At 50.0% G+C, this 12,460-nt stretch overlaps 1 protein-coding gene across 3 annotated transcripts in view; it reads right to left on the reverse strand.

The window, feature by feature from the left end:
* CORIN (corin, serine peptidase) overlaps window positions 1-10,453 on the reverse strand; it is a 137,390-nt gene extending 126,937 nt beyond the window's left edge. For all 3 annotated transcript variants that reach the window (XM_030491437.1, XM_030491439.1, XM_030491440.1), the window contains exon 1: window positions 10,285-10,453. In XM_030491437.1, coding sequence (XP_030347297.1) covers window positions 10,285-10,359 — 75 coding nt within the window. In that variant the 5' untranslated portion in view covers window positions 10,360-10,453. The remainder of the gene's footprint in view (window positions 1-10,284) is intronic.
* Between the last annotated feature and the right edge of the window lie 2,007 nt (window positions 10,454-12,460).

Genomic DNA, 12,460 nt, shown 5'->3' on the forward strand with positions numbered 1-12,460 from the left:
CATGGTTTAAGCCCAGCTGCTAACTCAGCATCATGCAGCCACTCGCTCACTCTCCCCTTCCCCCCACCCCTCTGGGCAGAATGGGGAGGAGAATCGAAAGAATGTAACTCCCACGGGTTGAGATAAGAACAGTCCAGTAACTAAGGTATAATACAAAACCACTACTACTGCCACAAATAATGATAACGGAAATAACAAGGAGAGAGAATATGAAACTAAAAAGGGAAAGGAAAAAACAAAACAATAAACCCAAGAGATGCACAATGCAACTGCTCACCACCTGCCGACCGATACCCAGCCCGACCCGAACAGCGATCTCCCAGCTTCTTGTGCCCCTCCTCACTGGCAGAGCATGAGAGACTGAAAAGTCCTTGACAAAGGTAAGCATTACTTAGCAACAACTAAAACACTGGTGTGTTATCAACATTGTTCTCAGACTAAAGCCAAAATGCAGCATTGCACCAGCTATTAGGAAGGAGAATAATAACTGTTACAGCTGAAACCAGGGCAGTGTCCACCGCTTATTCCATACCATTCATGTCATGCTCAGATCCCACATTTTCAATATACCATCGCTTTTTGCCTCAGAGATATATATATACACACACACACAGAGACAGATGTCATTCCTTAGTCCATGGACCATCCCTATAAAGTTCACTGAGTTCATTCAGTCCATGTCAGGCTCCATCTGTCGTCACAGCCTTCCAGGACAGGAGAGATGTAGTGTTGTATTGTTGCCTGCTGACGACACCACTGAACTCGTCTGGTCACTGCTGAGCTCATCTGATTTCATCAAAGTTCATTCTTTGTTGGGGTGATGATCAGAGGGAAGTCAGGGTCAGTCGATGGTGACCTGATGACAGTTCTGGGAGACTCCCGCTGCTGCTGCAGGCTTTTCCCATGACTTTATTCTCTGCTGATGATCATGACAGCACATATCTTCTTTTCAAAGCCCAGAGTGGCAGAGATGGGCATCTAGCTGATGGGCTATAGAAGTGTTATACAGCAGGCAACAGCATCTAATTGAGTTCATTGGCTGTTTTCACTCAAAATAATTAAATTTCCTTGAGGTACACACCCTCATCTTCCACCAAATACATCCAGGTCCCTGAGCGAAAACAATCTCACAAGTGGGTTTGCCTTTACCTGAAGCAGGAATAACCCAGACTGTCTTCCCAACAAATTCTTTATGTGCACCACAGGAACTTTATGCCCCTCTACAGTACGTAAAAGTTCTGATTGGGCTGGGCCAGCCCTGTTGGCAGATCCCCTAGTGTTGACTAACCAGGTGTTTTGCAGAATAGAGTGTGTCTCAGTGTTTGAAAGCTTTGGGGTTACTTAGTTTTGTTTAAGTATCTAGGGCTTGTAAGACCTACTAATGAAAGTTTCAACAGTGCCATGCTGCTTTTCTGAAAACACCCAGAGACCACTCTAATGCCATCCTGACTACCCAGATGTTCACTGCATTGAGGTTTACTAAGCAGTAGAGTAGTGATGGCAAGTCTCTGTCTATACACTGCTGAGATTCACAACTCAACAGGCAAGGGAGTAACATATAATACTTGCTTCAGGTTCCTGCTTTGCTGGGAATTCAATAAGCAGATGCCTGCACAAGAGCCATTAGCACCAGAAAGCAAAATTGGAAACCCTGAAAAAATAGAGTTTAGGGGAAAAAAAAACCAAAACAACTTATTGGCCTAATTTGTGACAATAAAAAGATTTTGAACAAAACCATTTTGAGGGTATGAAGGGATACAGTCAGAGGAAAACCTCCTCTTAAAAGCAGCCTCAAGCCTGGAAAACTAGAATGGAGAAAAAGAAATCTTGGCTGCGCTGTGGATCCCATTCAGTGTATCAATTATTGCCTGTGTAGAAACGCCACCAGAAGCCACATCCTGCACAGGGAACCAGACCTCATAATGTGGCATGTATTTTTTTATCTCTGTTCATGCCTGATCCGTAGGTTTAGCCTTCTGAACTTGAAGGTGACCAGTACATCATATGTGCCATGCACATTACTGGTTATATGACTACTTAACCTATTTAAAACCAGAGACTTTCAGTGACATGAACTGAATGCTAAACAGGAACGCAACCTGAACAAATGGCAAGAATCTTCTCAGAACCATTTGTCTCCTTATGTTTCATGCATTTCTTTTTTTTTTTAACGTATAGATTATTCTTACACTATAGATGTCTTCCTAGAAGAAATTAAAACTTTGGATTTGAATGTGTACTGTTAACTTTACTGACTTTTTTATGAATTATAAACAAAAAGATACTAACTTTTGGACCCAAGATAGGAGCAGCAGGAATATTTATCAAAGAAAAGGACATTACTTAGAGTCACAGCAAAGCTTCATCTGTTCAACATAGCTGGATATTTATTTGTCCTCTTCCCAAAGATGAAAATGGACTTACACAATGTCTCACAGGTCTATAACCTACTACCCATAAAATGTAGAGGTGACTCATTCATTTTCCAGTAGGATATCTCTTTGTTCAGAAATATGTCATCTTTGAACATTTGCTTCAGTAGGAGAAAAAAGGAGGATATTTTTTGAAACTACCAGGATATCCTGTCAGAAATAACTGAAGAGGTGACTAGACATTAAACCTATTCATTATTGTCAAAGTTATGAAATGAGCTGATACAGAAAACTCAATATTAAGTGGGTTAAGATGGCACTGACATTGGTGTATGTGTTTGACTATGATATAGTATCAAAGGTTTACGGATCACATAAGGATTTGTAGGATAAAAATTTGCACCTAAGTCACTGAAACAATAAGAATTTGGCAAATTAGTTTGTAAAGAAAAATCCTACTGTATTTATAGCTAGGATTACTTGATATAGTTGTCCTCCCTAGAACAGATGCCAGTTTTCCTCCCATTCAAATTTTTTTTGGAAATATCCAAAAGTCACATAATTATCCTATCTATCATGAGGAAAAAGCAAATGGAAACCATCTGGGTTCTTAGCCCTTCCAGAGCACTATCAACACTACTACATGTACTCTGACTTCATAGGGAGAAGGAGAATTGTTAATAACTTCTAAACACATCAAATCATCATTTCAGACTTCTCATCCAGCCTTGCCCACATCCACAGCAAATTATTTAAATAGCTACTGACTCTACAGTCCCTGATCCTCTTTCAGATACATTATCCATTTGGACAATATTTGTACATGCACAGAACTAGCATTTTCAAACAATAAGCTGTCTCTCAGCAATGTCTGTCCCTGAACACTGTGAAGGCAAAAATAATAATCTGCAGATCCCATTCATTCTGGGACAACTCTAACATAGGCAAAATAATCCTCCCAGCAGATCTGACACTGGAAGCAGGAGAAATGAAGAAATCTCTGTGTCGCATCATTGGCCCATGGAAGTCCAGAGTAGACATAACTGTATATTACAGATATATGCTGTCTTATTGAATGCAAAGGTGTAGGTCTGACAGACCCAGGATGGAAAGCTTCTCAATGCTACCAGGGGTTTTACTTCCAAGGGAATGCCCTGACTGCTTTCTGAAATCTAATGAGATGAACAATGCAAGGCACATGTAAGTGATTTCTTACTCCTTCATTCAGAAGCAGCAAGGGTAAAAAATGCTCTCTTTTCCTGGGAAATGCTCCCTGATGTGACAGTATAGGCTATTTGGAAACTAGGAGCTCTTGAGGTGACAAGCAATGGCAACTGCTCCGGGCAATTACTATTACTGTTAAATCACTGTTAAGTTAAATCTCTCTGGTATCAGGCAGAGCAGACGTGGAAGATTCTAGCACCCTTGTTTTTAAAACACTAGGTTCTTTATATGGCAGAACTGGTTTGAGGAAGAGCAGAAGGGAAAGACAGACTTTGACAACCACTGACCAGCAGGACCCAAATCACAAACATCATCCACTGAGCATTGATCTTGAACTCTCTCTGAACTACAACACATGACGTGGAATAGATGCAGTCTGATGCAGTCTCAAAGAGGAAAACTCATGTCTACCTTCACTTCCTTTCCCCTAAGGACTGGGTGCAGATGACTTAAATGCTCAATATAGAAAATGCTTCTTTTGCAAGAAAAAGTGAGCCTTGGAATTCAGCAAGAGCAGTAGCTTACAGGAGCACCTGCAATCAGACCACCTGGCAGTCTTCTTTCCCACAGGTTTATAGGAGCTGTCCCCCATGGGCTATTCTACAAGGAAAAGGTTTTAAAATGGCCTCAATTTCTGTGCCCTCTCTGAAAAAAAAAGAAAGAAAGGAAAAAAAGAAAAAAAAAGAGCTAAGGCTGGGGTCCCACAGAATGCATATTGTTGTGGGAAACATGCTTTGCAACAAGGGGCAGGGCTTGAATAATCAAAGCATAAACTTCACTATTCCAAAGCAGCACTGGCAACATCTGATTTTCAGCCTCTTTTCATTTTCTACTGGGCAATGCACTAAAAACTACCTTATGCTGGCAGCAACACAAAAAAAAAATAGATAATTATAAGCTGAGTGGCACACGAAGAAGCAGATGCTGCAGGGGCTCTACTCTGACGACGGAAATGATGAAAAGGAACTGAAGGATGGTTGGATTAATTTCATCCCTTCAGGATCTGGGGATCAAGGAAGAGGGACAGGAGAGCAGACAACCAGAGAGGTCAGCTGTGAGCAAACATACTTTCCCAAGCTGATGCTACGATGAGGTGGCCACCACCTCTAGATAATTCTGTCCCTGATTACACAGACATCTGTGCTGGGTGTAGGTGGCAAGCTGCTGGCATTAGGGGGACTGCAGGCATGGCCTCCATGAGAAGAGACCAGGGGCTGTCCATGGCCAGTTCCAGCTGGCTTCGCAGCACAGGACACAGCTGAGCCCATCAGCCAAATTGGTGGTGCCTCTGTGAAGATGTATTTAAGAAAGGGCAAAAAAACACTGTGTAGGCAGAGAAGCAGGAAAAGAGAGAGAAACAGTTTCTCCTCCAATGTCAGAGGAGAAATGGGTGCTCCACGGTGAAGTAGATATTCCCAAAGGGACTGCAGCCCATGGAGGATCCACACCAGAGTAGAGGAAGACTGAGAAGGAAGAAGCAGCAGAGAACCACAGTCCTCCCCTGCGCAACTCATTGCCTCACTGAAGGGCCAGAGTGCTTCTGCGGCAATGACAAGATGGAAGGAAAGCAAGGTTGAGCCTGGGAATACTGGAGGAGAGGTGTTTTTCCCAAGTGTTTTAATGCTTGCTCCTTTCTTTTATTTTTGTTTCACAGTGTTTGAATCAGTAATTAAATATTTATATTATTTATAAATAATAAACTCATTTCCTCTACAACATTAACTGGTAAGCAATCTCCCAACCTTTACCTTGACCCAGGAGCTTTCTCACTCTCATTCTTCCTACCTTCTCCTGCATCTCACAGGATGGAGTGGGGTGAGCGGGCAGCTGTGTGGGGGCTTGGCTGCGAGCTGAGGCCACCCCACTAGAGCAGGCGATGCTCCAGCCGGCCCTGAGGGTCAGGAACCACAATATGGCGGCACCAGCAGAAGGCAGAGCAGCAGTCAAACACCACTTTCTGGTACCTATTGCTGCCTTTAACCTCCAGATATTCAGATTTCACAGGTAAAACAACCAAAAGTAATAGCATATGCATACTTAAACAATTACAAGCATTGTTTTAAATTATAGCGGCTTAAAATCACAGCTGAGGAGAATCTATCCCTTTAGGGGAGCAGTCTTCCACACAAGGTAGGCACAGGATAGAATCTAATTCAGATTTCAGAGGCAGCAAGATTCTCATCTCTTTTTGAAACGGCAAGGTCTTGCTTGATTGTTGTCTCATTATTGTTTTTACATTTAGGATATTAAACCACTCTCCCTAACTCTTTCGTGTTTGCCGATTAGAAAGACAAGCGGAAATGAAAAACCCTGCTTGGAAGGGAGCTATCTGTTCCATAGCGGAACGGCAGGAATGAATTATGCTTCCATCTGACATTTAAGAAAGGAGGAAACGGTTCACCATTAGGCTATTAAAGCGCACATCGATCTGGATGCGGCCAGGCCTCAGCCACGGCGGGAGCCGTTAGCGTGAGGGGAGCGGTCAGCGTCGGGGCCGGTGCGGCACCGAGAGACACCGGGCCCGGCGCTAGGACCCGCCGGAGGGGCTACCCGGCGGCTCTATTTTTACTACGGTATTTTCTGCATTCAGACTTTCCACTGCAGGCGGCCCGGGTCAGGGGACCCGCTCTGCCGCGGGAATCTGACGGGTCAGCCCAGCAGCAGTTATTTATAGAGGGGCGGGGGGCAGACGGAAGGGATGAGAGCGGCATCATATTCTCCTGTGGCGCGGCTGCGCATCGGGAGAGGCACCTACGGACAAGCCCCCCCTGCGCCCGTCCGGCCGTCCCTCAGCACAGCCGGGCAAGGCGGCTGCGGCGGGAAAACGCCAAGCGCCGCGCCCCGGCCGCTGCTGGCCTGGGGAGAGGGGCAGCCCGGGCCGGCCGGAGGACACAGCGGCAGCGAGCCAAGGAGGCCGGGCACCTAGGCAAAGCCCGGGTGCTCTTCCTTCCCTCTTTCCTCCCCATTTTTCCTCATGCAGCCTGTCGGGAAGTGAGGACTCACCTGACCCACGTACTAACTACCCCAGTTATGGATCCCAGCAAGTGGATGGGGACTTTTATGCCCTCGCACCCTGGCTGAAGCTCAGGACAGTTCCAGATGAAAATGCACACCCTCAGATGACAAAAATTGACCCTGGAGGGTTAACTAGAATTAAAAGTACAGAGGGAGTGAGGGCAGTCAAGCTGGAGCTTGTCTTGCCACTGTCTTCAGAGGTTGTTCTGTGTGTGAAGACCTTTCCTAAGGAGGATTTAACTTTTCCTTGTCCCACTGCGACATCTGCCACTTCATGAGGAGTGGCATCCACCATCCACCTTTCTTCCCTCGTGCTGAAGAACTGTACATACCCAGCCTGCCATTTATGAGGTCCATTTCCTTTTGGTAGGGAAAGAAACTGAGAGAATAGAAACATCAGCCTTTCAAACTGTAATCACACTGCCCCCCTCAAGCGCTGCTGCTTAGCTGCTTCATCCTGAAGGTGCTTAAAACTCAGGAGGTGTCAGGCTGCCACATACTGACAGGCCTAGGCTGCCTGTGCAAGTCTAGAACTGCCCTGCTGCAAGCAGCCTGACATCTCCCCCTGCCAAATCCTGACTGGCACTCAGAAACAGGACATTCATCTGGCCTTATCAGTGCTGGCCAAGGATACCCAACACACTGACAGGATTCGACTCTTCCCACGCAATGTAGCAGTAGCCTATGTCTTTTAAAACCTTATCGCAGCAGGAGATGGTGCCATTGTGTTTAACTGCCTCACGGCACATGCTGTTCTACCTGGAAGCAGGTGACCTGGTATCCATGACCTCCTGGTCCAGGCGGGGCTCTCACCTCTTAAGGAAGTGCCTGTAGTGCTCATATTATGCCTGCTGTATTGGGGTGGCCTCAGTGTGGCAAAGACTCACAGAGCCCAAACAGCCACTAGGCCACAATGATGGCAGCACCATCTTCCCATTTCTGTATAGCAGCTTACTGAGAGATCAGTATTTGTTGGCTGGAACAGTTGAGTAGCAGTGAGAGCAGCAGCCAGCGGGTTTCCTCACCAGGTGCAACCATCCCAACATTCCCTTGTCTGTTCCGCCTTTTCTTGGAAGGTTCCCCTGTCCTCTTGTTCCCCTGCTGGTAAATGAGATTTCTGTCTGGGTGCTTATCCACCTCAGCCTCTGCCCACGCTCCTCGTCTGGCCATGCAAGCAATGACAAGAAATTATGTGTCTGGCAATACATGGACTTTGTGTAACGGCAGGACAGTGATGTTCCTCGAGGGAGCAGAGCGCTAAGACCTAAACATGTATATCAGCTTAGCAAAAAAACAACAAAAAAAAGCAGCTACTACATTCAAGTAAGCCTTTTTAAATAGTTACTGGCACTGCTAACAGTCCTGGCTTTCATATGGATCTGCAGGCATCATCTAATACATAATTAAGAGCTAAATGGTAATGCAAATACATTAAATTGCCTTGTGTGCATTGCACATTTTACAGAACACTTCCAATTGTGACACATTTCAAAACATCATATATATTTGATTCACTGTACACTCAAGTTATCTACCACAGGCACACAGTAAAGAGCCAGCAAAAATATCTGGAGAGGACATGAACACTTTCTTCAGTGTTTTATAGTCCCCACTCCAAAAGATGGAGGAAAAACCCTGTTTTGCCCTGACAGTCCCATCAGACACCAACAGAGCACAAGCTGTGGTGCCTGGCTCACCACCCTGAGAGCCTCCTCAGGAGAACGAGTACCGCGCCTTCCTTGAAAACACATGCTGAGTGACAATTCCATACAAGGCTGAAGGGCCGGGCTTCCTCACTGGCAGAAAAACCTGGCTGTCAGGCACTCCAGAAACAGCTGATGTAGGATGCAAAGGAAGTCGGGAGCATTTCCTTTCTAAAGGAGCTTTGGACATTGCTGGGGATTCTCCTGCTCCACCCCCCAAGGAGCCCCCAGCTTCCTATGGAACCTCAATGTCCAAGACACTCGGGAGATGTCACCAGGTTTTACAGAGACACTAAGCAGAGTGGTTCTAGAATTCCTTGTGTTACTCCTGTATTGTTGTCTGGATCACCTCAGTGGTGCGCCAATCCAGTGCTGTGTCACAGTGCCCGAGAACCTTAGAACAGAGATCTCCAGCTAAGGCATCCATTACAGAAACAAGACTGAAGAATTACGGTTTAGTTCTGCTGACAGGTCGATCTTTTAGGAGCACAGGAAGGGTGTAAGTGGCCATATGGAAAAATCCATTCCCACATTTTTACTGCTGAAAGCTAAACCTTCCCAGGAGACCCCGTGAATGCATTAAAAGCTCTTGATTTCGCTTAAGAGTTTCACCATTTCAGCCAGACTGCTAATAATTTAAAATAAAGGTTAATTAATTAAGTCGTCTGCCATGAAACGCATCCAAGGAGGCTGCATTTTAAATCAAGTGGAGCAACGGTTCTGCTAGAGTGTGCTGCCGTATTTACAAACTTGTGAAACTCGCTGCTGCGACATTTCGGACCGGTGTGACGGCGCGGGAAGCTCCGCCGCCCTCTCCCCCGGAGCCACGCACCGAGCCCAGCAGCATCCCTGAGCGCCCACCGCCGCTCCGGCCGTGCCCGCGGGCGCAGCGGGGACAGCCGGCCCGGGGCCGCGGAGCTCCACGCCGGCACCGCCGCAGGGAGCGCCTGCGGCCCCCGCCGTGCTTCCCCTCTGACGGTGGGGACACCGGGCAGGCACCTGCTCCCCGGGTAGAGGAGATCAGGGCAGACAGAGCGTGTGCTGGGAGACTGGTAACACCCGCGCTATCCCGTGCAAGGGTTAACCACCCGCTCTGTGACCTCCCGTGAGTGGTGGCGGCCAACAGTACCATCCGCCGGACAGCCCTCCAACCCGCCCGCAGCGTGCATCCTACGTGAAGATAAAGCCGAGACCTCGCTGCTGCCGGGGAGCAGCCACCGCGCTGGGGACGAGGTCACGGCGCTTCGGCCCCGGTGGGGCTGCCACGGCCGTCCTGCCGGAGGTCGAGCTCAAACTTTGCTCCTGCAAATCGTGGCCGGACCTGTTGCTGTCGGGATCGACGCAACTCCCCTCCGCTCTTTTCAGCGCCAGAGCACTAACAGGCACACCAGCCCCGCTGATCTTTGCTGACTTCGTGAGAGAACTGGGGCGAGGGCGCTGATAAGCTCTTCGCGAAACGCTGACAGCGACCGGTTGTTAACTGCGACTCACCTACACCCTGCGCCTCTGAGCTCGGCCGTCCGCGGCGCTCCTCCCGCACAGCCGCACAGGTTTCCACACGGGAGCGCCCCGGGACGGCTCCACCGCGGCAGGTTGGGCGCGGGCGGTCACTTGCCCCCCAGGCCGCGCCGCCTGGGGCCTCGGCACCGTCCGTACCTGCGAGCCGCCGGCCCACTCGCGCTACAGCAGGGCGCAGGGCTCGCCCCTTCTCCGCCTGCCCGATCAACCTGCCGCTCAGTCCCGCGGCAGCAGCGCAGGCTCTGCGCAGCGTACGGGGGTTGCCCGCCCGACCCCCGACCGCGCTCCCCGCCTCCCGTCCGCCACCCTGGCACCCAGCGGGGCTGCGCCCTGTGCGCGATGTCCCCCACCCCACCGCGGGGTCGCCGGAGCCAGCCGCCCTCGCCAGCCGCCGGACCCGCGACCCCCCGGCGGCCCCACGCGCGTAGGGAGCACCCGCGGGCTCGACTTACCCGGTTGGCGGCGAGGACCTGCCGGTAGCGCTCCTCCTCCGCAGGCAGGGCAGGGAACTGTTGCATGGAGAGCATGCTCTCGCTGCCACTGAGCCCTCTGCACTGTGGCCGCCCCCTAACCCGTCTCTACCTCTGTCTTTGAGGAGCCGCGGCCGCCCGCTTCCCGCACAGACACACTTGCGGGGCGGGGGGGCTCCGCATTTTGTGTGCTCGGCAGACTCCCCCTCCCCCCTCCTCCACCCAATAATAATAAACCTCCGCGAGAAAGCCGCCACATCCCCACCCCTTTTGCACACAAGGCTCTACCCCTTGGGGACAAGCTGAGAGACAGCCCACTTGCTAATTTCGCCCTTTAGCCATCCCCGCAGGGAGAGCGGATGAGGGGGCACAGCCTTTGACCCTCCCCCCCGATAAAGGGCGTCCAATCACCCTATGAAGGGCTTCAGGTGCCAAGACCAGCCTCAGCCACGGACGACGCGCGGGGCAGAGACCCGTGGGGCTCGCCCCTCGCACCCTTCCTTTGGCCCGCCGGGGCTGGGACTGTCCCTGCCGCGCTGCCGGCGAGCAGCGAGCCCCGGCCCGCCCATATGCGCACTTGCGGCTGCGGCGACCCGAAGCCAGCCCAGCGCACGGACCTGGCACGTTCCCGGCCCGCCGAGCTGGAGCGCGAGTTCAGAGCGGGGACGGCGAGTCCACCCATTCCCGGTTCCCGGGAGCAGGGCTTCTCCCTCTGGATGCGCTAAAGCGTTACGGTCACGCAAAGGCTTTCGTTGCACCCCAGCGATAGAAAGTTTCACGGCTACAGGGATGCAACGCTTTCCTGTGTAGCACCGTGCTTGCCTTGCCTCAGCCGATCCTCCCCACCTGCACGAAGAGGGATGAAAGAGGCGCCGGGGCTGCCTCCAGCACGGCAGAAGCGGAGGGTTAAAGGCTCCCGTTCGGCCCCCCCGGGCCAAGCCCATCGCGCCCCGTCCCTCCCGTGCGAGGAAGCGCAGCGCCGGAGGACAGCGGCGGGCGGGGCCGCTGCACCTGCCCCCCCCACCCCTTCGGTCCTGGCCGCGACCGACCCCAGCGCCGGAGCGGGGAAAGGTGTTTCAGACCTTGTGAAGCAAAGCTCTAACGCCAAGAGACAAGTGCCGCTCGGAGTCAAGAATGACAGAGCAAATGCCCCACCCCACGAGCCCCCGGCTTTTAAAACTGCATTTTGCTGCATTTGTCTGCTCTTCGCTGAATCTGCACCCAAAGATGTCCAGTCTGACTGAAGCCCGGCTCGGTGCACATCACCAAGAATGCTCCAGTCGGCAGGATAAGCACAGTTGTTGGTTGGAAGAGAAGCAGTTCAGGGCTCTTCCAGGAGCCCTAGAGAGCTGTCACTGGCACCACAACCAGGTTCTGCAATGACATTTGTAAAACAGAAAGGCTTCTGGTTTTTACTGTGCATAGTTTAATGCTTCTGAAATTTTAAAATGTGAGTCAGAAAATACCCCACAAATGTGACATGAATATGGCTCCTGGCCACCACTCTCAGCTATCAGTGAGGATGATACCCCTTGTCTACAGAGTTTTTTTATATATGTCTATGACAAACACTTCTTCCAAGCTTTTTTCCAGCTATCTTTATTTCCATACCTTCAGATTTGGGTCCTGTCATGTTCTGTTTGTGTGCAGACTTTTAAGAGGCAGAGGCTGGGGGCTCTGTGCTCCTGGAGTGCCACTGTACGTAAGTAACTCCTCCTCCTGGTAATTCAGCCCTGCCTTTTTTACCCAACCCAGCAAGGTCCCTGCTGGAGGAAAGCAGTGGTTTTGTTTTAAAAAGAACTGCACAAACAATAGGAAAAGCATGGGAAGAGGCAGAAGCAAGAGCATTTATGCAAATCTTCAAATTCCTTAATGTAAACCAACAACTACTGTGCTGTAATGCTGATAAAAAGAGGAATCAAACCATAATACCTTAGTTATTAAGGTATTTTCCAGAGATTAGTTAATCGTGTCAAAAATTACAGTAAGAACAACTGAAAACTGAAAGCCAAGAGAGGCAGTACATGGCTCAGACAGCAAAGCCAGCTTGGCCCTGGATGAAGGTTGTCTTCTCTTCAGCAGTAGAACCGTCAATTCCAACCCCCAAGCCAATCTTGACTTCTAACTTCACACTAATTTCCCCACTGGGGGAGCCATT

This window comes from Strigops habroptila, chromosome 7, assembly GCF_004027225.2.
Source record: "Strigops habroptila isolate Jane chromosome 7, bStrHab1.2.pri, whole genome shotgun sequence".
Classification (NCBI taxonomy): domain Eukaryota; kingdom Metazoa; phylum Chordata; class Aves; order Psittaciformes; family Psittacidae; genus Strigops; species Strigops habroptila.